The 26,474-nt window shown below is 40.5% G+C and overlaps 1 gene segment (V, D, J or C); it reads left to right on the forward strand.

The window, feature by feature from the left end:
* The first annotated feature begins 16,637 nt into the window (after positions 1-16,637).
* On the forward strand, positions 16,638-25,429 carry LOC148480509 (Ig light chain C region-like). The segment is given in 2 exon segments: positions 16,638-16,792; positions 24,859-25,429. Coding segments are annotated over 2 exon segments (408 nt in total).
* Positions 25,430-26,474: the final 1,045 nt, after the last annotated feature.

Raw genomic sequence — 26,474 nt, forward strand, 5'->3', positions numbered from 1 at the left:
GTAATTCTGCATGTCACATTTTGAGATCACCCTCTTTGTAGATACGCCTATAAAGTTTTATGCTTTACCGTAATACAGTTAGACGAATCTTGAACACCAAACTAACTGTGTGTGGATTTTGTCTCCTGAGATCTCAGTAATGCAAGAGTCTGACATACACTAATGAACTTGGGCTGGTGATTAATTACAATAGATTGGTTCCGATCTATCACCGGCAAAGGATTTGTGATAGGCGTTGAAATACTGCCGCCTATCATAACCCCGACGCCGGATTCCTGGAGGACGCATGCCCGAACGAGGTAAGTACGAGCCGCGCGTCCTGTTAGCCGTGGGGGGAGGGTTACGTTTAGGGCATTTAGCGGGGTTAGTGTCAGGGGGGAGGTTAGTTTTAGGCACCCTTAGAGGCGAGGGTTGGGGTTAGGCTCCCCCAGGAAGATGTTAGGGTTAGGCACCCCCTCCCCGGGAGGGTTAGGTTTAGGGAGCGGTAAGGGGGGTTTAGGGTTAGGCACCCGCAGGGGGAGGTTAGGATTAGGCACCACTAAGGGAGGGTTAGGGGGGGACAGGGGAGGTTAGAGCACTTACCTGCCTCTGTCGGGATCTTCATCCTGTCGGGCAGCCGCTGTCGGGATTTGAACCGGCGGCATTTCAATCCCATTCCGTCAGGGAAGCCTTTGCAGGAGCAGCTGCAGGTTTTTCGGAGGAGCGTCGTCTCGTCATAAGGCAACCAGTGAAGAGAATTCCACATAGAATTTATGAACACAGTTATAGGTGCAGTACAAGTTAAATGTCACATCTCAGTTTTCCCTCAGCACGTCTAAATCATGACTTAGCGACCATCATCCGCTCTCGAAACGGGTGGAGCAGAAGGGTGCATCCACAAATATAAGAAGGGAGATAAACTAATAATTGTAGCCAGAGTACTGTGTGACAGTAAATTACTTCAGGAGCCCTAACTATGATAAATGGGAAAAAAAACTTTTAAATGTAATTATGTTGACTGTCCACAAGAGGGATCTCCAACACCAACAATGATACTCTAGTATCACCATATACTGGCACAACATAATAAAAGTGGGAGGTAGCTCTATAAAAGTGAAAGTGAGTAGGGGATTATCAGCGAGCTTACACTGTTGGAAAGCCACCAGGCACCCACCTCAAAACATTTATGTAAAGAGAGGCCCCAGAGGTCTTTGGGAAGGCCAGCAATTACAGCTTGACTGACTGACAGGGTGCTCCCCACCCTCCACCGGGATTCACCTCTGACCATTCAGAGGTTCTCTGGATGGCACCTCCAGGGTCCTGATGTAAATTGTTGCTGAAACAACTGAGGGGCACCAGGTGTTACCACCGCAATGCTGACAAGACAAGATGGTGGTGAGAAGCCACGAGCAGGTGATAGAGTAAGCAGGGGGTCTCTGGATCTTCGGGTTCCATCTGAGGGAGAATGATGCTCTGCCAGGTACCACCAGTAATTTACTCCCCAACTTCAGATGGCTGAAGGAGCTTAGCTCAGGTCTGCTCCAGTTGTCTCCTAGGCCATACCCCTATTTTTAAAATCAATTTAGGATGGAGTTGGTGGAGGTTGCATTACTAGAGAAAGAAAAGAAAATCAAAAGCTTCCTTGCAACATGGGAGAGTTCTGTAGACACCGCCCTAGCACCTGCTATAAGAACCCAAATACATCAGTGTCTTCACAGCACCTCATGGTATTGGCTACAGATGGTGTTGAAGATCCCCCTTTACCATTTCATTATTTGTTCTGTTTTGGGAGAGAGAGGAGGTGAGTAAGCTTTAGTTTCTTGTGACTTTACTATTGGTCCACTGCTACCTATCTGCTGTTCACTTTTTTTTAACCTTTGGACACTGTGTTATATGTGTACTCTGCCATTACTTGTTAATGCAATGCACCTATTGTATTTGACCCTGTATCACTTGTTCATTTGTTACTTGCTAGTGCAGCGCACCTACAGTATTCTACTTGGGTTGGGTACATTTCTTAGTCAAAATACAGACATTTAAAACATGGAGCCTCATTCAGATATGTACCACAGACCCGATGGTTTACGTACATCTCCGATGTTAGAAGGTCGGCGCATGCACAGGATCTGTACGGCACATGTGCCGGTCTTCTACTGTGAGGTCTCTCGCAGTTCCCCAAAGCCGCAGCCTGTCAATCCGTTTGGGAGAGTACAGTGGGTGGAGCCGGCCTGCGTTCCCGGAAACGGGTGCATGTCGTCCCCGTTTTCTGGGAGTGACGGGGCCAGACTCTACTTTTTTCAAACAAAGACTTCCTGACGCCGGCTGAGCAGTTCCGTCGCCCATTCTAAGTAAACTTAAGCTGGGCGATGACTGCGGCAATTGTGACCAGCGGTCGCGATGGTGATTCGATGTTGCATCTTTGGACACAGCACTCAGGGGCTAATTCAGCTGAACACAGATCCCCGATGTTTGGGAATCTGCGCAGGCGCATGTGCGGGACGGGTCTGCGGTCCCGCACGGAGACTGGCAGCAGGCTGTCAGTGATTAACAGTCTGCTGCCATTTGTGGGTGGGGAGGGGGTGGCGATGGCCTTTGTTTCCTGAAACGGAGGGGTGTCGCCACTATTGGGGAGGTGGGAAGAGGCCAGGATCTCTACGTGCGAGCAGCTTTGCTATTCCGTCCGAAGCTGAATCAGGCCCTCAGATCGTAGATGCTGGCAGGAAGTGACGTTTCCTACAGGTGCCTCCTGCTGCATTACTATATGGTCAATCTCTGGATCAGACCCACAGACACCATAATGTACAGACACAATATTTAGACAACCAAAATGTCAACCTGCAGTCAAAGCTTAGACAGTCAAAATGTCGACAGGTACATCATTTATACATTCAAGGGCCGTATTCAAATAGTTTCACACCCGCGGAAAAGTTTTGCATGCCGTACTTTTCGCCAACATCACATGTTTTGGCAGCAAAAACTTTTCGTGTGCGCCCCCGCTGTTCGCCGTATTAAATTCCAAAAGATGTGCAAACGTGAATGTGAACAGAATTGGGGATATCAGCCTGATACCCCCAAAAAGATGCACTAACATTGGGGATCTATGTAGATGTGCCTGAATAGCCCTAATAAAGCTATTTGGGTTACTTAAATTGTGTCAATTTATTCTAATTAGCGTCTTTGCACAAGTGGTGAAGAATGACATTAAGCAGTATTTTTGTGGTGAAAATAAGTATTCCTGTCACATTTAGGTACATGAAAATGGGTGCTAGCATATTTTAAAGTCGCTAAAGTGAAGTTTTAAAAAACGCACCTGCAGCAAGTACCTGCAGTCAAAAAAACACCTCACCCCTACTTGCAGACCCCCCAAAAGTCTATTTCGCTAGCTTTTATGTTTGTACCCCCACTTTGTACTTTTTTCGCATTTGTACTTTTTCGCACCCAAATTCAAAGTATTTTTGGGAAGCTTCCTCACTTTTTGGGTGGGATTTTTTTATGCAGTTATCCATTGGGGGGGCTGTTCCAAGGGTTCTGAGTGGTTGCCCCACCTTTGCACCCCAAAATAAAAAAAATGCACTTCATTTCTCCTGCTATTCAGAGGCGAATCTTTTTCGTCTATTACATTGCATTGACTTTCCGAGTACGCGAAAAGTATTTGGAATCGAATACGGAGATAAGTTTCCGACTAGCAAAAAGTCGGATCTCGGCTTTTCGCTGCGAATTGAATACTGGCCATAGTTTGAAATGTCGGCAGGGCTGTCAACAGTTAAAATGTAGACAAATTAAAATGTTGACATTTAAAATATAGACGGACCAGGTGGTCGACAACCACACTGTACACACAGTTATGTCGACATAAGCTAAAATAAGAACAAGTGGTGACCAGTAAAGAGTGAGTCTGTCATGTCAGACTGATTACAATTAGCAACTCAGATAATACCACTAATCATATGCTAATTGCAATGAAAGTGTTGGAACAGGGCATGCTGGCATGTGTAGTTCCACAGCAGCATACACTAATTGCTGTGGCCGTAATTGCAACTAAATCCCACCACAATAGTGCTGTTGTTAGGGCCTGCTAAAACTTTGACAGGGCATGCTGGCATGAGTAGTTCCACAGTAGTATAGATTAATTGCCACTGCTGTGATTGCTGCACCCACTTATGCCCGTCATAGTAGCACTAAATTAATTACAACAACAGTAGCGCTAATCCCCTGTTTAGTAGTGCTAAATAAATGACAAGCACGGTAGCGCTAATCCCCTGGCTGACCCCTTCCGGAGGAGACAGCCAGAATGTCGGCAAGCATGTGTCAATGTCAACACTTTGTCTATATTTTTATATGGTCAATACCGACATGCAACATGTCACCATGCCTATATTTTGAATGCATGGTAGACCGGATTCCGCATGGCCGGCAGTTCAAATCCTGACAGCGGCATCCCGGCATCACAGAATATCCCGATCGTTGAAAGGTAAGTACTCACTAACCTATTCTACCCCCTAACCCTAACCTTCCCTTAGGGGTGCCTAACCCTAACCTCCCCCCTAAGTGCCTAACCCTAATCCCTCTCTAAGTGCCTAAACCTAACCACCCCTTCCCCGCCGCCTAAACCTAAATCCCCCAGGGGGGTGCCTAACCCTAACCCCCCCCTTCCCCTAGCCTAAACCTAACCTTCCAGGGGGGTGCCTAACCCTAAGTCCCCCCGGGAACCCTGAACCTAACCCTCCTCCCCCCCGCGGCTGTCCGCGCCCGACACCCGGCTTAAATTCGATCGGGATGCCGGGTGTTGGGCTCCCGGCATAGGGAAAATGACAGGCGTCGGGATTTTGACCCTTGTCATTTAACCCTTGCCGGGATTATACAGTCGGGAAGCCGGCGGACGGGATTCCGTCCATCGGCTTCCCTACTGTTTCCCGGTAGACCACTGTATGTGCAGTTAACTATATTGTTACTCACAGCTACTAACTGCAATGCTAACTTAATATTAATGTAATATATGCCTATAAATAACATTCTACGTAAACACACATGTCCGTTAATAATGAAAGTCGCTATATGTTATTGTTTTATCTTTGGTTGCAATCTTTTTTTTTTCTCGCGACCTAAATGTAATAGGCGGTAAATAATATAAGCTTTCTTCTTAAAGTAAAATGCTATGGTCATTTTGTAATAATAATAATAACTATCCCCCTGACTGACACCAGACACTGCTCAGTGTGTATACAGGATACTTCTATTCCAATTTGGAATTGCCAAGGTACAGTAAAATAAAAGTTTATTTTGAGGAGTGTATAAATTTACCTCTCTAATACATATCATTTAGAACACCAAAATATGGCTTTATTACCTAACTTACAAGGGTTTTCTCAAAATAAATAATATATGTATAATTATATATAGTCATGTTCTCTAAATAATAATAGACCATATTACAGTAAGTAGCAAGCTGAGCATAACTGCAATAGATAGGGGGATATCCTCTGAGAATAACCTAAGGATTTACTGACTCTATAGTGGCATATTAAGGAAGATAGGTACCCCCACAACTGTGGTCCTCATAGCAACTGCACCCCATGCACTTACGGTAGTTACTCCCTTGGATAGGAGTTCAGTTTTTTAGTCTTTGTTCAGCAGATGGGAGATCCCTCCCCCCTTCTAATGCTCTGCTGTGCCGAAAAGATAGGCACAGTAGAGCTGATGTCACTGGCAGTGAGTGATAAGTGAATTGCACTGAGATCCATTAGGCAGCTCACCCATCCCTCACAAATAGATCATCAGTTTATTTCAAGAACCATTCTCCTATAGTTGCCCATAAGGACATAACACCTATTGAAGCAATTTCAAAGAGAAAACTAAGTGTAAGATATGTCAGAACTTTTGGAAGTATGACCTGTGTACATATACCAAAGGAGATGAAAGCTGGATTTCAAAGTCAGTAAAGTGCACCATGCTTAGCTATTCCCATGAGAGGAATGGTTACAGATTATGGAATCCAAATACCAAAAAAATTGTTAGTCCAGATTTGTTATCTTTAAAGAAACAACACACATTGAAGAAAAAATAGCAGCTGATATGCAGAGCAAGTATGTGTCACTGGATATGGAGTCAGAGACTATCAGCGTGCAAGTTCAACCACAGGCAAGGTCTTCTGCAAGATCAAATATTGACAAACCAACTAATAGGTATGATGAAGAATTTGCAAACATTGCATTCAGTGTGCCTCTACATAGTCAAGAAGCACAGTCAATTGTCGACTGGTCTGAATAGAAGTCAATGATATACAAAGAGATTAAATTTCTTGATGAAAACAATACGTGGACTATAGTTCAGAGACCAAGTCATCGCAAGGCAGTTTAACGGAAATGTGTGTTCTGTAGGAAAATGAAAGAAGATTGAAGCATTGCACGGTACAAGGCTTGATTTGTTTCCAAGGTTATACCCAGAAATCAGGAATTGATTACGGTGAGACCTATTCTCTGGTGGCAAAATACAGTACCTAGTGACTGGTAATGGCTATATCAGCATTGCATGATATAAAACTGTACCAACTGGATTTCAATTCAGCATTCCTGAATGCTAATCTGATGGAGGGAATTTACATGGAACTGCCAGAACACTGTAATGACAGGATGTTCAAGGAAGGAGAAGTTTGGCTTCTAAAAAATACACTTATGGCCTGATGAAGCATGGCCAATGTTGGTACATAAAATTAGACGCCGTATTACATCAAAGTGGTTTCAACCATTCAAAAACAGACCACTATCTCTACTATAAGTATATGCAGAGGAAACGTTTCATTGTTGACAACCTACTATTGACAGGCCAAGAAGATATCAGAGAATTAAAGGAGTTACTTATTTTGAAGTTTAAAATGGAAGGCATAGGTCCAGCGCAGGGGCCAGTCTATAATGGGTGCAAGGTGTGCGGTGCACACAGGTCCACACACTTCACACCCCATATGGATCTAGCCACAACCTATAAATATACTTACCCCTCTGTAGGCTTGGTGCTGGCTGCAGAACTCACCGGGAAAATGGGCACAGCGGCAGGAAACACGGCACGTGTGCCATGTGCCCGGAGACCTAGGTATGCACAATGCCAGAGTCTACTGCACTGTCAGAAAGGAGGGGGCCCGATCAGAGCTTGCACACAGGCCCCCTCCTCTCTTAAACTGCCTATGGTCCAGCGCATTATTCGTTAGGCCTGATTAAGCAAGACCTAAGAAAAGGTACCATATCCATCAACCCACAGACATATATTGAAAATATAGTTGTAAAGTAAACCTATTGCCATTCCCATCAATAAAAGCACAGAATTGACCAAGAGTATATCAGCCAAAGATGAGAAAGGAGGCAGAAGTTATGATAATAGCCATTATCAGAATGCTTTTGGGCAAGTGTTGACACTCAACCCGATATCACTCATATCATCACTGGTAATTGTTATGAGTCGCCAGCATTTCGAATCACTTCAGCAGGTTCCAGCTGTTGCTGGGCAACCAGGATACCGCGTCACACTGCCGCATGGGCTGCTGGTCCCGCCGGTTGCTGAGCTCTGCGTCTGAATTAACTTGACAGCCAGGGCCTGGCTGTACATGCCTTCGTGCAGCTGCTATTGCTTAGCATCAGAGGGGCTGGTCCTCTTCTCAGCTGGCGATTGGTTCATATTCTTATTACCCAGGCAGTGCTGGAGTCCCATGCCAGTGATAGCTTATACCTCAGTGTTGCTGCCTGGTCCGTTCCATGTGTATTGTTGTTCTGGTCTCCTGCTCTGCTTTGCCCAGTCATGTCTGCTTCCAGTTTACTACGTTCTTGTGGAACTTTAATTATTGTTCCTACCAACTACAAGTACCACCAAACCTACACCGTGAACTCAACTCAGTCTATGCTGTATTCCAACTGCAAGTTATATGTACATATGCTCACACAGAGAATATGGGCCCTCATTCAGAGCCGTACGCTCTGAGCAGAGCGCACGCTCTGAATGAGGGCCGCCCTCCATAATTCTGGAGCGTCCTCCTGGACGCTCGTATAGCTGTGGGTCACCACCCACAGTCTATACGAGCGTGCAGTTTGATGGCCGCGATAGTCGTGACCATCGCGACCATCGAAACTGCGAGCCGGAGCCTGCGGTTGAGTTTTTCAACCGCAAGGCCCGGAGTGATTTTGGCTCTATCAGAGCCAAAATCACTCCCACTGACATCACTACTGATGTCAGTGTGCCGGCTTCTGACGGTAGGCGTTCCCTTGGGAACACCCCCGTCAGGGAGGCACGCCCCCGGCACGCCCACCAAAGGGGGCGTGCTGTCAATCAACATCGACAGCACGCCCCCTTTGATCAGACACAACGAGCGAAGGAAAGTCCTTCGCTCGTCGCGTCTGGAGCATGCGCACGACGGAGCTCCCGCCGTCGTGCGCATGCGCAGTGCACAACATCGACCCACTTGCGAGCGGACAGCCGCTTGCGAGTGGGTCTGAATCAGACCCAAGATCTCTTCTGTTGTGTTTCTGCTAATACTAATATCTGCCTTGCACAAGTGTATATATATATTAGGGGTGTGCACCGGACACTTTTCGTGTTTTGTGTTTTGGTTTTGGATCTGGATCTTTCTTCGTGTTTTGGATCTGGATTGGTTTTGCCAAAACCACCCTTCCGTGTTTTGGGTTCTGGGTTTTGTGTTTTGGATCTGGATTTTTTCTTAAAAAATAAAAAAAAACGCTAAAATCACATAAATGGGCCTTTTTTTGTTCCTACGCTATTAATAACCCCAATAACATTAATTTCCACTCATTTCCACTCTATTCTGAACACCTCACACCTCACAATATTGTTTTTAGGCCAAAAGGTTGTACCGAGGAAGCTGGATGACTATGCTAAGCGACACAAGGGGGCGGCACAAACACGTGGCCCATCTAGGAGTGGCACTGCAGTGGCAGACAGGAAGCCAATCAGCGTTATGGTGCCCATTTGCATGTAGCACGAACCCGGGAGATCCGTGCTACATGCATCTGTGTGATTGGCACAGAGCAATGACAGGTCCGTGAGACCCGTCTGTGCTGCTGTGGTAAAAAAAAAAAAAAAAACCTGTGTAAAAAAAGAAAAAAATGGCGTGCACCCCCCCAAAAAAGAGCAACCAGCCCCGGGCATTAGTAACCCAGTGCTGGGTGTGCTTAAATACAGGGAACAAACGACGTAGGGGTCCCCTGTACTTAAGCACAACCAGCACCGGGCTAGTCAGAACCAGCGCTGGTTGCCAAAATACGGGGGACAAACGACGTAGGGGTCCCCTGTATTCTGCGCAACCAGCTCTGGGCTCTGATCCGGTCCTGGTTCTGGAAATATAGGGGACAAAAAATGAGTAGGGTTCCCCTGTATGTTCCAGAACCAGCACTGGACTTTTTCTAGCGGGGGGCTGATGCCACAGCCAGGGGAGCCCTTTCACCGGGCCCCCCAGCCGCAGCATCAACCCTGACCGCTAGTCAGCCCAGGCCGGGGATCCCTGGAGAGCTGGGGACCCCCCCAATAAAGGGGTCACCCTCTCCAGGGCACCCCAGGCCCAGGCTGATAGCCCGGGGCTATCCCCGCCACCCCTGGTGGCGGTGGGTGGCGGGTTGATTGTGTGGTGTGGTGTAAATAAAGAATATCAAACATTGTCTTTACAAGTAGAACTGCAAGTCCCAGCTAGCCTGCCCCGCATGCTGGTACTTGGAGAACCACAAGTACCAGCATGCAGGGCATTAAGGGCCCACTAGTACCTGTAGTTCACCTGTAAAAAAAATGTTTCAAAAAACACAGGACACACACACCGTGACAGTATAAGTTTATTAAACATACATACACACACACACATGTACACATACTCACCTATGTAACCTGTAGCATCGGTCCACTTGTCCGGTAAAGTATCCCTAGGGGACCTGTGAAAAAAAACATACTCACCATCTCCTATGCGAGGTTCTGTCCTCTTCGTTCCAAAGTAGGCATCCCCGGACTTGGCAAAAAAAAAAACGAAAACGCGATCCACGAACTTAGTACCGTTCTATAGAACGGTACTTCCCGAATGAGAGCTTAGCGGCGGGGTATCACCATGGAAACCCCGCTGCTAAGCGTTCATTGGCTGAGAGAGGTCATCTCCCGTCTCTCAGCCAATGAACGGCTCCCTCCATTGTAGTCAATGGTGGGAACCGCAGGGTAAACTTTAATAACCTTGCGGCTCCCAGCATTGACTACAATGGAGGGAGCCGTTCATTGGCTGAGAGAGACGGGAGATGGCCTCTCTCAGCCAATGAACGCTTAGCAGCGGGGTTTCCATGGTGATACCCCGCCGCTAAGCTCTCATTCGGGAAGTACCGTTCTATAGAACGGTACTAAGTTCGTGGATCGCGTTTTCGTTTTTTTTTTTTTTGCCAAGTCCGGGGATGCCTACTTTGGAACGAAGAGGACAGAACCTCGCATAGGAGATGGTGAGTATGTTTTTTTTCACAGGTCCCCTATGGATACTTTACCGGACAAGTGGACCGATGCTACAGGGTTACATAGGTGAGTATGTGTACATGTGTGTGTGTGTGTGTGTGTGTGTGTGTATGTATGTTTAATAAACTTATACTGTCACGGTGTGTGTGTCCTGTGTTTTTTTTAAACATTTTTTTACAGGTGAACTACAGGTACTAGTGGGCCCTTAATGCCCTGCATGCTGGTACTTGTGGTTCTCCAAGTACCAGCATGCGGGGCAGGCTTGCTGGGACTTGCAGTTCTACTTGTAAAGACAATGTTTGATATTCTTTATTTACACCACACCACACAATCAACCCGCCACCCACCGCCACCAGGGGTGGCGGGGATAGCCCCGGGCTATCAGCATGGGCCTGGGGAGCCCTGGAGAGGGTGACCCCTTTATTGGGGGGGTCCCCAGCTCTCCAGGGATCCCCGGCCTGGGCTGACTAGCGGTCAGGGCTGATGCTGCGGCTGGGGGGCCCGGTGAAAGGGCTCCCCTGGCTGTGGCATCAGCCCCCCGCTAGAAAAAGTCCAGTGCTGGTTCTGGAACATACAGGGGAACCCTACTCATTTTTTTCCCCTGTATTTCCAGAACCAGGACCGGATCAGAGCCCAGAGCTGGTTGCGCAGAATACGGGGGACCCCTACGTCGTTTGTCCCCCGTATTTTGGCAACCAGCTCTGGTTCTGACTAGCCCAGTGCCGGTTGTGTTTAAGTACAGGGGACCCCTATGTCGTTTGTCCCCTGTATTTAAGCACACCCAGCACTGGGTCACTAATGCCCGGGGCTGGTTGCTCTTTTTTGGGGGGGGGCACGCCATTTTTTTCTCTTTTTACACAAGTTTTTTTTTTTTTTTTGTACCACAGCAGCACAGACGGGTCTCACGGACCCGTTAGTGCTCTGTGTCAATGACACAGATGCAAGTAGCACGGATCTCCTGGTCCGTGCGTGCATCTGTGTCATTGAAATACACAGCAGCACAGACGGGTCTCACTGACCCATCTGTGCTCTGTGTCACTGTCAATCACACAGATGCATGTAGCACGGATCTCACGAGTCCGTGCTACATGCAAATGAGCACCATAATGCTGATTGGCTGAGAGCCGTGACAGACGGCTCTGTCAGCCAATCAGCACTTTGCCCATTAAAGGCAAAGGCATTTTTTTTAAAATGGCCGCTCGAGGCAAAACCTCGAGATCCGACAGCAGATCTCGAGGTTTTGCCTCGGGAGAGGGATCCGGGGCAGACAGGGAGATCCGAGCTTGGGCTCGGATCGCCCCGGATCCCCGAAGTTCGGGTGGGTTCGGTTCTCAGGGAACCGAACCCGCTCATCCCTAATATATATATATATATATATATATACATGCTGTTTATCCTTGCAAGTACTAGGCCTCAGTGAATGCTATTTTGCTAATTACCAACCTTGAGCTATGGTGCCTCTGCCATTCAGTATATATGCTGTGTTGTTGGATTCTGTGTTGCTGTTACACCTGCAAGTCTTGTTGCTGCCTGCTAAAGTCACCTGTTTGCTATCCAGACAATCTGTCCTGCAATTAACCCTGTTGATGCTGGTCCTGGTTCTGCAATTACCCTGACCCTTTAATGTATCTGTATCTACTCCAGCCTATATCCTGCTATCACCTTTGTATTGTATAAGCAGGCTTCCAGGAGGGAGCAGCCAGATCGGCATGACAGGGGATCGTGGCCATCGCCAGGAGGTGGGGCCGACCAGATGACATGTATTTGTGGGCGGAGTGGGGGCGGGGCCACACTTTTGTGTCATTTTGTCCCCGCCCCCACTATACAATGCCGGTATTACCCCCCACCCCACTGCAGGGCTTTCTAAGGTAAGTGCGGGGGTCTAGGGGTCTTATGCATATGCAGAGGTGTTTCATACCAATAATTCTAAGTATATGAAGCTGGTTGTAATTGTCAGTTTAAAAACAGTGCAGCTAAGCAGATCTATATGAGTGTGTGACTGCAGACTACACAGATATTCTTAGCTGCAATGGTTTCAAAATAAGAATTACAACCTGCTTTATATGCTTAGAATAACTAGGGTGATCAATGTGTGTTTTAAATTCAAGGGAATGTAGCTGTCAGGTTGCGGCCTAGGATGGGTCCTTACTCACCTCAGCGCCGGCTTCCCCTGACCTCCCGAGCAGTCAGACGCCAGGTGCGGCGGCGAGTGACGCGCTGAGGATTATTCCTGGGGTCTGCTAGGACATCCATGTATTGCTCCATGATTTGGTTCCTGCAGTTACCATCATGGACACAGCCATGACAGTCACCTTATTAGCCCTTTACCCAATGGTAGCAGTGGTTGCTGTCAGCTGACACCATCCTCCAATGGATTGCTACCTTAGGGTATTTAGACGGGCTCCGGGCAATAGGAAGTTGCCTGTACAACTTTGCTACTTCCAGTGATTACTTGCTGTTGCAGCGTTCCAGGGTCCACGCTCCTTTCTTCTAGTGTATTATTCCAAGTGTTATTCTACTGTGTGTGCCATTCTCCTGTGCCAGTGCTGCGTTTGGATCAACAGTGTGTGTACTCAGTACGGCACCCGAGTACTGTCTCCTAGTGCCATTCTCCTGTACCACTCCTGCGTCTGGATTAACAGTGTGTGTACTCAGTGTGTCACCCAAGTACTGTCTCCTAGTGCCATTCTCCTGTACCACTCCTGCGTCTGGATCAACAGTGTGTGTACTCAGTGTGTCACCCAAGTACTGTCTCCTAGTGCCATTCTCCTGTACCAGTCCTGCATCTGGATCAACAGAGTGTGTACTCAGTACTTCACCTGAGTACTGTCTCCTAGTGCCATTCTCCTGTACCAGTCCTGCGTCTGGATCAACAGTGTGTGTACTCAGTACGTCACCCAAGTATTGACTCCTAGTGCCATTTTCCTGTGCTTCCCCTATGTTTGTGTTCTTCCATTTCCCACTTGTACTGGATACCTGACCAAAGGGCAGTGACCTGCCTGCTGGGTGCAGCTTAAACCCATATCCCAATTGGAGGGGTCACTGGTGAACACCTTCCAGTAGGTTAGACTCCGCGCCTTTGGTCAGGTCTAGCCAACATCTGGTATTCATGGATGAGGAAGACATATATCCAGGCCCCTCACCACCAGTCCCAATCCAAGCACCCCAACTTCAAAACCATTTGTGGAAGATCTTCTGAGCGTAAACGTGACTGTAGCTGATTGACAAGGTGCACATAAATCACACTATTAATGATGGCTCACAAGTGTATGTGTATGTAGGGTGTTTGGTGCTCAAATCCCTTCCTTGGAGTGTTCTGAAAGTAAGTGTACAGAAAGTGTGCTATAAATGTGTGTGTAACAGTATATACACATGGGATGGGTACGGGATGCCAGCGCTTTGGATCCCGGCGGTCAGAATCCTGACACTAGCATCCCGACAGGGTTAGGATACAGACTCATATCGGTAGGTATCCTAACCCTCCCCCTCTCCCTACCCTAACCCTCCTTCCCCAGTGCCTGAACCTAAGCTTCCCCCCTAGTGCCTAAACCTAACCTCCCCATCCCCGCACCCTAAACTAACACCCCCTTATTGCCTAACCCTAACCCTCCCCCTACTGCCTAATCACTAACGCTAACCTTCCCTCTAACTCCGCTAATTACCTTCGGGATTCCGGCGGTCGGGATTCTGGCGCCGGCATTCTGACTGCCAAAATCCCCACAGTCGGGATATTGATCACATCCCATACACATATATGGAAATCCCTAATTTGCCCCTGGATAAGGTAGTGGCTGAGGGAGGTCTCCGGGACAGTCCAAACATTGTGAGTTGCAGTTAAACTAGAAAGGGGTTAAAACCCGTAGGTGCGCCCCAGTGCAAGTGTTTGTTCTTGGGCATAACCGGTGACTGGCAAGAGCAAAAGAGCTAAAAACACAAAGGTGAGGCACTCACGACTTCTCAGCAGGTTACCGTTTCTTTTGCATTCCAACAGTGTGAACAGGTCAGGGCACACTGAGCATATTCATGGCAAGGCTGCAGTCAGAATAAATAAATACCTATATTTATATCAAGAGTCACTAGGGTTTGTGTCACCCAGTGTGATAACTGATGGTGTCACCCCCCATAAACCTCCTCCCATATCAGACGATACAGAGTCCTTCGTAATGTTTTTTGTACTAATGTTACTCATACATTGTAATTCCCGTATATATCACTAAATGTAATGGCAATACTAGTGTCATAAACAGCTATGAACTTTAAGTATTGGTTTTATTAGACTGTAAATAAGTCTGGGTTAAAATTGCTCTATAATACTTCAAATTCAAATAAATACCTTACAAAAAGGGGCCAGGGCAATTAGGTGCAGCCTGGCAAGACTGTGAAGTCTGTGGCACAGTAGACAGACCGGCACTATGATCTCCCACTGGCCAGCGCCTTGGCAGGGCTGCTTTCAGATTACAAACTTAATAAGCTAATTTTAACAATTGTTTCAACCATAGTGGCTGACACCAGAGGACGCTGAGGCGCACGGCTCCTCTCTCTCACTGTGCTCCTCTTAGAATGCCAGGCTATGCCCAACGGGGCGATGTCATGTGGCATGACGTTATCATGGCCAGCATTCTGGGAAAAGAAAAGAGGAGTCTGGATCGGATTTATATCCTGGCTGGGTCTGCTGGGTGTGATCTAGTCACTAGGTCACACCCACTGCCGCCAAGATCTAGGTCCTAGTGAGTGCATTTTGATGTCACCTCCTCAGATGGTGTATCCAGGTGCAGTCTGCACCCCCCTAGTGACTCCACTGATATATATATATATATTTATATATAGATCCCAAATAATATCTCCCCAAACCATCCAAACATTAATTTAATAGTCCCATCACCCCACCATCAAATAAATAGCTTTGTCAATCAATTAGTAGCACTGAACATTAAATGATTAGCCCACACCCCACCTTTAATTTATTAGTGCACCACCACCATTAAATTAAGAACCAAGCTCCAGAGAGTTCTTCACTTCGACACTATATTAAATAGCCATTGCTGTATCTGTTCTCACACATACATAGGACTGCCCAAATTTTAAGTGGTGCATGCCTCAAATGCGATTGAGGGAATAGAGGGCCAGGACGACACAGAAGGGGATGCAGGAACAGATCCAGATGATACACAGCTGGCCACCAGGAAGCACAAGATACATGGCTGGGTACTCGACCATTCCATTCCGAGAGTTATTGGGCAGACTTGCAGCAAAATTAAATCCCCTCTATTCACTTGCATGCAAATATATGTGAGCAATTTCACCTAATCTGTACTAACCAAGGACATTTCTCAGTCGTTCCACTCTTCCTCTGCAATCTCCTTGGTCATGCGAATGCTGCAATGTAGGCCTAAAGATCCAAGCACTTTACTGGAAAGCTAGCAGCACTTGCACAAATCCAGGATATTTTTTTTTTTTAAAAAGGAGCAAAACATTCCAAAGAAGAATGTGGAAAGAGTAAACATTGAAAGTAAGGAGTGCGTTTGGAAAGTTAACAAAAGAAACATCCAAGTTGTATTTTCCTAAGCATGTTTGAAGAAGTCCTAAGTAATATAGAATACTTTACTTTATTTTGGACAATGAGATACATCTTCTTGAAGACCCTGACTTCCCCAAAATGAAAATCCATGATGTAATGACTATGAGGCATGGCTGTGAGTGGGGGCCTAGGAATGGTTCTGCATCCACAATACCAGACAAACGATCTATCTGAAAGACCAGTGATTCACTGCACAGCCACCAGCCCCTGTGTCGACATGGAAGAGCAGAGAGATAACGGAGGTGATGGAGAAATATTTATGGGACACTTGCTTCCTCCAAATAAATCCATAAATAAAATTTTGACATGGGTTCCAGGAATTAAGCTGTACATCCATATATGTGATATTTGTTAAGAGAAGTAGAACCCAAATTATTTTAGTTTGAGAACATTTGCGGCACTTAAAAGTCAGAAATTGTTGTGTAAACATCTTTTATGTGTCTTTAATATGTACTGTACATGTACAGTATGATGTGCACAACATCTAATTGTCCTAATTTTAAAAACAAAATCTCACATGAAACCCTCTCCATACAGTATAACTAATACACAGAATATTTAGTCTGATAAATCATTTGCATTTTTTCTTCTCTTCAGGTGACTGATTTTGAAACATTCTGGTTTTAGCTAAAAAAGGAAATAATACTGCTACACAACACATACCTGATCTTCCCCTTGTAGAGATGGTTTTTGTACAGCCAGATATTGCAGATGTATCACTGTGGTGGACTTTCGGTGGTGGAACCAAAGTGGAAATTAAACGTAAGTAAAGGTTCAAATGTAAGTTTTATGTGTTCTGACATGTTCATTTACCTCTTCTTACCCAGTGCTTGTTTTTGTCAAATTTGTACGTTTTCTTGTTTGATTTTGAATTATTGATTTAAAAAAAAATGCCTGTATTGCTTATAAAACTGACAGTGTTTCAAGAACATAAAGAATATATCTGGAATTATAGAATATTTTAGTTACCCTTACAATTGTCTGTGAAGTTTGGAAATAAGTAGTTATGAACAGCATAGTACAACTTAACAACATAATTTTTCTTTATTACTATTTTGAATGAATCTTAGTAGTATTTGCAAAAACATTTTTGATGACAATTTCTAAAAATCTCCCAAGAAAAACAAAATGATTTTAGTAGACATCAACTGATAACAGGAGCTAACACATTGATTTAAGTAGGGAATGCTTTTGTACAATGAGTATTGATGAAATATCTAGTGTGGCTTACTACTGTAGTCGGCTAAAAAAACACCATAGAGACTAAAAGGAAGGGCATTTTATTTCATAATTATTTTTCATACTTTATATGTGTAGCCCTTCTACTCCACGGGAGGTTTCTGTCCTCCCTGAGCTCGCCTTAGCAACATCTCATTTAACTTTATTTACATTACCTTTAGAATTTTTTTTCAATTAAATGCCCTTCCTTTAATTCATACCAAGATAATATGATTCTTAACTCACTTCAGTAAAGGTTTTTGTACAGCGCGTATAGGGGAAGTAGGCACTGTGGTACACTTTTGGGCACAAAACCATCGTAGAGATTAAACTTAAGTACATACTATTTAAAAAAAATGTTTTTCACATTTAATGTGTTTTATATGTATGCTTGCCAAATACAAGATTTAATTTAGCAATTTGTACTTAATCATAAGAAAAAAGTTACAATCAAAAATTTCAGTTTATCATGAGATTACATGACACTTATATATAATAAATCTATGAGATAATGCAAATATATTTCAGTAGCTTACAAGAGTACAATGCACAATGTTTTCTTCATATAAGTAATTGCCTAATACTTATATGCAAGTATTAGTGTGGTTCATATATTGGTGAAAAAAACACCAGAGATATTTAACATTAGTACATACTCTAACATAATTTTTTTTTCAACTTATTATGTATAACACATGTATACAAGCTGCTTTTGCAAAATCTTATTTAGCATTTTTTCATATTGCCATTAGAAGAAAAAAGTATATTAAATTGTCTTTCAATAGATGATAGTAAGAGACCATGATACTGTACTTAGTTTACCTGAGTAAAGGTTTTTGTACAACGAGTATAGGGGAAGTAGGTACTGTGATACACTTTTGGGCAGAAAACTATTGTAGAGATTAAACGTAAGTATATATTTATTCATAATTGTTTCACTATAATACGTACTTTCTATGTGTACATGGCACTATTGTGACATGATACTATTACATAATTGGATTTCTCATTATATGTTCTCTTCATTTATACTTTAAACTTGTCAACATCTCATTTACCTTTTTTTTTACATTGCTTTAACTGTTTTTAGAATACAATTTCTACCCTTAAATCGTAGAAAGAGAATATAATGATTCAGTACATAAAAGGTTTTTGTACATTGAGTATAGTAAAAGTAGGTACTGTGGGTCACTTTTACAAGAAAACCACAGTTGAGATTATAGGTAAGTACATACTAATTTGCAATGTGCTTATCATACAAATTGTATTTTTAATGTGTATTTATTTTACATGTATATGTCACTTTAAATCCTTCCATCAGCTTTTGGCAGTAGAATGTGAAAATTATTTACTTACTTCCTTGTAGGTTTTTGTATGTTGTGTTAGTAGGGAGGCAGCTAATATGGCTCAAATTTGGCAAAAAAAGAAAGAAAGAAGTAACTGTAGTAATGAAACAAGAACATAAAAAAAATCCGTCAGTTTATTATAAAAGATCATGATACTTATGATCTAATAAAAAAAACTCTATAAGAGACAATGGAAATAATTTATTTTAGTTATTATTTAATTAGACTGCAAGGCACAGTGCTTTATTCATATAGGCTATTGTACAGTGCTTATAGGCAAGTATGTATATGTATTGTGGTTAATTTTTGGTGAAAAGAATCACTGTAGATATTTAACATTAGTACATACTCTTTCATATATTTTTTTTCAATTTATTATGTACATCTCATGTATACAAGCTGCTTTTGCAAAATCTTATTTAGCATTTTTTCACACTGCCATTAGAAGAAAAATCTATATTAAATTGTCTTCCAATAGATGATAGTAAGAGACCATGATACTGTGCTTAGTTTACCTGAGTAAAGGTTTTTGTACTACGAGTATAGGGGAAGTAGGTACTGTGATACACTTTTGGGCAGAAAACCATTGTAGAGATTAAACGTAAGTATATACTTATTCATAATTGTTTCTCTATTATACATACTTTTTATGTGTACATGGCACTATAGTGACATGTTACTATTACATAATTGTATTTCTCATTATATGTTCTCTTCATTTATACTTTATACTTGTCAACATCTCATTTAGCATTTTTTTTGCATTGCCCTAATTGTTTTTAGAATTCATTTCCTACCCTTAAATCATAGCAAGAGAATATAATAATTCAGTGCAGAAAAGGTTTTTGTAAATTGAGTATAGTAAAAGTAGGTACTGTGGGGAACTTTTGCAAGAAAACCACAGTAGAGATTAAATGTAAGTTCATACTAATTCGTAATGTGCTTATCATACAAATTGTATTTTTAATGTGTATTTATTTTACATGTATATGTCACTTTAAATCCTTCCATCAGCTTTTGTCAGTAGAATGTGAAATTTATTTACTTACTGTCTTGTAGGTTTTTGTATGTTGTGTTAGCAGGGAGGCAGCTAATAACGCTCAAATTTGGCAAAAAAGAAAGAAAGAAATAACTGTATAAATGAAACATAAGAACATTAAAAAATATCCAGCTATCAGTTTATTATAAAAGATCATGACACTTATTGTCTAATAAAAATAACTCTATGAAATATTTTATTTTATTTATTTAATTAGACTGCAAGGCACAGTGCTTTATTCATATAGGCTGTTTTACAGTGCTTATAGGCAAGTATGTATTGTGGCTTTTTTTTGGTGAAAAGAATCAGTGTAGATATTAAAACATTAGTACACAAAATTCCATAATTGTTTTCTTATGTTATATACCTTACATCTATACAAGCCGCTTTGCAACATCTCATTTACTGTTTATTTTTATGTTGCCATTAAAAACAAACTATATACTAGATTATTGACCAGGATTGTAGAGCACTAAGGTTACCTCAGTATAGGTTTTTGTACTATGAGTATAGGGGAAGTAGGTACTGTGGTTCACTTTTGGCCAGAAAACCATTGTAGAGATTAAACGTAAGTACATACTAATTCATATTGTTTCTCTTATTATATGTACTTTATATGTGTACATGACACTATAGAGGCATGATACTATTACGTAATTGTATTTCTCATTATAGTTCTCTTCATTTATACTGTATTTGAAACTTGTCATCATCTCATTTAGCATTTTTGTTACATTGCCCTAAGAATTGTTTTTAGAATAAATTTTCTACCATTAAATCAAAGCAAGAGAATATAATACAGTACTTAATTCACTGCAGAAAAGGTTTTTGCACGATTAGTATAAAGTAGGTACTGTGGTTCACTTTTGGAAAAAAAACCACAGTAGAGATTAAACGTAAGTACATACTAATTCACAATGTGCTTATCATACAAATTGTATTTTTAATGTGCACTTATTAAACATGTATATGTCACTTCCATCAGTTTTTTGCAGTAGAATGTGATCTTTTTACTTACTGACCTGTAAGTTTTTCTATGCTGTTAGTAGGGAGGCAGCTAATATGGCCCAAATTTTGCAAAAAACAAAACAAAAATGAAATGACTAGTAATGAAAAATAAGAACATAAAAAACATATCCATTAGTATATTATAAAAGATCATGACACATAGTCTAATACAAATAAATCTATAAGAGACAATTCAAATATATTTATTTCAGCTATTATTTTATTAGACTGCAAGGCACAGTGCTTTAGTCATATAGGTTGTTGTACAATGCTTATAGGCAAGTAGGGATTATGATTAATTATTGGTGAAAAAAAAAGTCTAAATAGATATAAAAACATTAGTAGACAAAATTCCATAGTTGATTTTCTCATGTTATGCAGTTTATATCTATTCAAGCCGCTTTGCAACATTAATTTACTATATATTTGTATATTGCCTTTAAAAAAACAAATATAAATTAAATTATTGACCAAGGGCCAATAGAGTAGTAAAATTCCATGGTAATTAGGTTACCTGAGTAAAGGTTTTTGTACTACAAGTATGGGGGAAGTAGGTACTGTGGTACACTTTTGGCCAGAAAACCATTGTAGAGATTAAACGTAAGTACATAATAATTCATAATTGTTTTTCTCATGTTATGTACATTACATGTCTACATGGCACTATAGTGACATGATACAATTACAAAACTGTCCATCTCATTTTATGTTCTCTCTATGCATACATGTCTTTTAGCAATATCTCATTTAGTTTTTTTAACCTTACCCTTGGAATTGTTTTAAGGTTTAAATGTCCTCCTGTTAAATTATAGCAAAACAATATAATAGTGAATTAACTTCAGTAAAAGTTTTTGCATGAGTATTAATGAAGTATGTACTGTGGTAAGTACATATCATTTCATAATTGTTTTGTCAATTTATGTATGTTATATGTAGGTATTCCACATGCAAGATTTCATTTAGTAGCAATTTACACTGCATCTAAGAAAGATAAGGGAAGTAGGTACAATGGTCAACTTTGGCAAACAAAAAACACTCTAGAAATGTTGTATTTAACAAACCAGTTATGTTTTTTATTTTTAGTTATAGTGCAAATGAACCACATTTTTATTTTGGAATAATAACAGCATCAGGGTTAATACTTATCAAAGCCTAAAATACTTTGGTTTCAATTGTATTTATCCAATACATGAGTATTACGCTATAATTGTTATTCTTTAAAAATATAACAAAAATGTTTACAGATTCTGCTCAGTTTATATCAACCACAAAATAATATAGGCAATCTGCACACACACAATTTTATATATAAGTAGAAGAAAATGTGCAAATACTACAAAAATACATATTTTATAGGAAAAAATATATGAAAATTTCAATAAATGTTGCCATATTACAAAACGTAATAATAATGTTGTCAATAACTTACTAACAACAGTGTCATAAGTGAGTATTTGTAAAGGGAAGTAACTAAGAAAAGTTATTGTGGTCCAATTTGGGATATACAGTAAAATAAAATGGTCTTGAGAAGTAAGTAGACATTACATTTATTATAAATTTGTGTTTTTTTATATTCAATAGATTTATCACTTACAATAAATAAAGTTTTTCTTACTGATTATTTAAAAAGACATTGTTAAACAAAGGTTACTCAAACTGTATCTAAGCCTTAATGAAGTTAAATGTATTTTTTAGGTTTGTAGGTTTCATGTGTATATATATATATATATATATGTGTGTGTGTGTGTGTGTGTGTGTGTGTGTGTGTGTGTGTGTTGCACTTTATTTCTGTAGAAATAAGGCACTTTACAGATTGTTTGAAGTATTTTACATTTTTATTTTGATGATTTTTAACATGCCATCAAGCCGCAAGCTGGCATGTTAAAAAACTTCAAAATAAACATTTCAGATACTTCAAACAATGTATCGAGTGCCTTCTTTCTACAGAAGTAGAGTGCAACATGTATGTGGGACGTTCCTTGGAAATCCCTGATGAGCACTCCAGTAGCTGGGACAAACAAAGATGAGAGTGCAGAATACACCCACTATATATATATATATATATATATATATATATATATATATATCAAATTTTAAATATATATATATATATATATATATACACATACATATCAAACTAAAGACCACTTCTATACTTAAAAAATATTAATTTATTATTGTTAATAAAATGTTTTATTTTAGGAACATTCTTCATTGGAAGTTGGAGTCTAATAATTTTCAGATACATGTCCAAATAGATAAAACGACAAACATAGTGTAATATGTTCTTGAAATATTTATTTGGTAAAAGGTAATAAATGCATGCACATAGAGTAAAATTCATCTTATATGATCACACAGTAGTTTTCTCCATCCAGACAATGTAGAAAATCCAAATGATGCTTCAGAAACTCCAAATAAATTACCAACTGTACCAAACAATGAGAACATCAGCTATACCATACATGGGTATCTAACAGAAAGGGAGAATATATATATATATATATATATATATATATAATTCCAGGAATGGACAGCACTCCTTAACTAGTAAATCTCAATGCCAGGTGCCTTCCCAAGTAACCCGGTAACACAGGTACAATATAAGCAGCGAAATGGGCGGTACTCCGGTCAATAAATTCCTCCACACACGGCATTACTGCCGTGTGTGGAGGAATTTATTGACCAGAGTGCCGCCCATGTCGCTGCTTATATATATATATATATATATATATATATTGCAGTTATCGAGACTGGCACTGCCTTTAAATACAGCAGCCACTGGGGTGTTAAAGCCACAGACAGGAGGCTGAGGGAGGCGGTTTAATTATAATCTACTAAAAACGGCATGGATTTCCAAATGATTTTTCAAGTCTTAAATATCGTGCAACATTTCAGAATCTGAAATGTTGCACGATATTTAAGACTTGAAAAGTAGTTTGGAAATCCGTGGAGTGCTGCCGTTTTTAGTGGATATATATATATATATATATATATATATATATATACACACACACATACTGTAGAATTTATTTAGTCACTTTTTATATTTAGAGAAAAAATAAATGCAATATTAATATTTATTGTACATCATAAGAATTATGTGCTCTAATTTTATGTGATGTAAGTGTATGTATTGGCTCTATAAAATTACAATAATGATAAAGGTTTTTGAACTTAGAATGGATGTTTGTATTATAAAATTTGCTAAAACTCATCTGTATCTTTGACAAATCCATGGACAGTAAATTTACCTCTTGATCACAGACAATTGATTGCAGCAAAGGAAAGTCTGCTCAAGAGGAAACTTTCTTACAAGTAATTTTGTAATAAACATATGTAACTAACAAAGATGAAAACATTTTAAAATTTACTGTTAGTCATAAAGATTGTTAAAACTAGATTTTGCGACTTAATCGTAATAGCAGTATTTACTCACATTAGGTTAAATATCTACTTAAATTACACTTATTACCTGAATGACTCTACTGGTCAATTTGTTATCAGAAGGGTCACACATAGCATGTTTATATAAATGCTGTAATAGTTTAGCAAAACATCCTTACTGCTCTTTAAATTTCCTGTAGGCATACAAATATTTTTTAATAAATGCATTTCTAAATTGAAATTTAAAAAAGAGCAGAGGAATCATAGGAAGCTACAAATGTGACAGAAACTAGGAGTACTGCAAATGGATCACCAAAACACACCTTTGATGAACGATTTAAAACAAGGAAAAATAACCAGAAAGAAACACTTGTTACAGATAGCTGGATGTATCTGTACTTTTGACCTTATTTAATCTAAACCTTTTATAAAATAAGCACAATATTTATAGAGTAAAATATATTAACCTAGATCCTTTGAAAGTGCTGTACAGTGGTAAGCACCATTCACCAAAGTTTTCAATCCCTGTTGGGTTAAGTTCGGATTTATGGAAACTTTTGACTTTAACCGCTTTACAGTACAAAAAGGCATCACTTAGGCTTCCTCTCACAATAACTTAAATATAATGATCTTGTGCTTGAACAAAAAGTGCATTGATGATTTAATTATATGCAAAGGGTATGTACCTGTAAATATATGTAATTAAAATAAATAATTTGACAAATATACTACTCATACTTTGGTTTTGAAATCTCTCATATGCACCCAAAATAAAAAAGTATTGCATTTGTCAATATCTTTACTCAACAACTTCCACTCTTTCATTGCAGGAGGTGAAAACTCCAAACCTTCTGTATCCATCTACCCTCCATCTCAAGAAGAGATTAAAACTGGAGCTGCAAGTATTGTCTGCCTAGTCGAAAAATACTATCCAGGAGATGCCAAAGTGGAATGGAAAGCGGACAACGCTGTCATAAGCAGTGGAGTAAAAGACAGCGAGAAGATACGAGACAGCGACAACACTTACAGCATGAGCAGTACACTCAATCTCAGCGCTCAGGAATTTCAAAATAAAGATTCTTACTTGTGTTCGGTCACACATTCTACACAATCATCACCGGTGATTGCAGAATTCAAGCGGTCAGAATGTTCCGCGTAAAAAGGGTCCAGCAAGTTCTAAAGTCCCTCATCCAAAGCCTAGGAGACTTTTTACCCCCTTTTTTCTATTTAAATCTTTCCATGCTGTATGATGATTTACAACTTACTACGTGTTTTTGCCTCATGCTTGGACATGAGAAACACAGTGTTCTCTTTTGTAAAGCTACGTAGCACTTCAATGGAAAAATAAATGCTTTTATCTATATGTCAGGAAAATAAATAAAAAAAAAATATTCTGCTTCACATACGTCTTTGTTGTTCATAAAATATTTTTGGCGGTAAAATGGAAGGCTTATTGTTTTGGGTAAATTTAACATTGGTAACGTGGATCAATCATGGCAATATATAAACACATTTGTTTTCTAATTGGTAGAGTCTTCTAAATAAGACAACAATTAAAGAAAATACAGGAACGTACATTGGTAAGCCCATTTCCATCCCTCGGCTCATCTTCCTAAACCAGATTAATGCTGCTGAATCTGTCTCCTCTCTCTCCCTTGGCTTAAAATGTCATTGACATTGGGGAGAAGCTGCAGCAAGTCAAGAGTCCCAGGTTTATGATTAGCGTAAAATGTAAATGCAGGTTAAAACATTAGGATTTCTATTAAAAAAAAAAAAAGGTAACTAACTTGTTTATTGGGTATTAAATCTTAATAAGATTTAATTGTCACAAGTATAGACCATATGCATAAAGAGCCTAGAGTGTAACTTTCTATATATCATTACCACGCCACTTATTTTGTTGGCCAATGTTTCTTTTTATGCCTTTAATATTGATTCTTTTGTTCAATATATAAAAAAAAAATTGTACAAGCAAAACTTTCATTTTGTACATGAAAGCTAACTTTTAGGAGATGCTATTATAATAAGATTAAGAAAAAAAATGTGCCCAAGGTTATATTCAGCATCAATACAACATTGTCCTAATTGATCAATATTTGTAATATATATACTTCTATAAGTATGATTTTCTTATTCTTAAATGGGCATTTCACCCTTCGGAGCACTAACAAATGAAACAGACTTTCCTGAGAGCAGAGCCTAAAATGCCAGTGTCACATAGTTGAATATCATTCCCTGTAAGGATTAATTTAGCCATTTAACGGTGGTTCTTTAACCCATCATAATGGTCAGTAAAATAATAAAGGCCAATTTATTTAAAGATATTTGTTTACCGGTGTATTTATTAACCCTCCAAATAGGGGTGGATTACCATTATAAATTTTAGTAAACTTAAGGTTGGTAGCTTTAAGGACCAGGTTAAGCACAGTAGAGCATCTTCAGGTAC

This window comes from Taudactylus pleione, unplaced genomic scaffold, assembly GCF_031769625.1.
Source record: "Taudactylus pleione unplaced genomic scaffold, aTauple2 ptg000611l, whole genome shotgun sequence".
In the NCBI taxonomy this organism is placed as follows: Eukaryota; Metazoa; Chordata; class Amphibia; order Anura; family Myobatrachidae; genus Taudactylus; species Taudactylus pleione.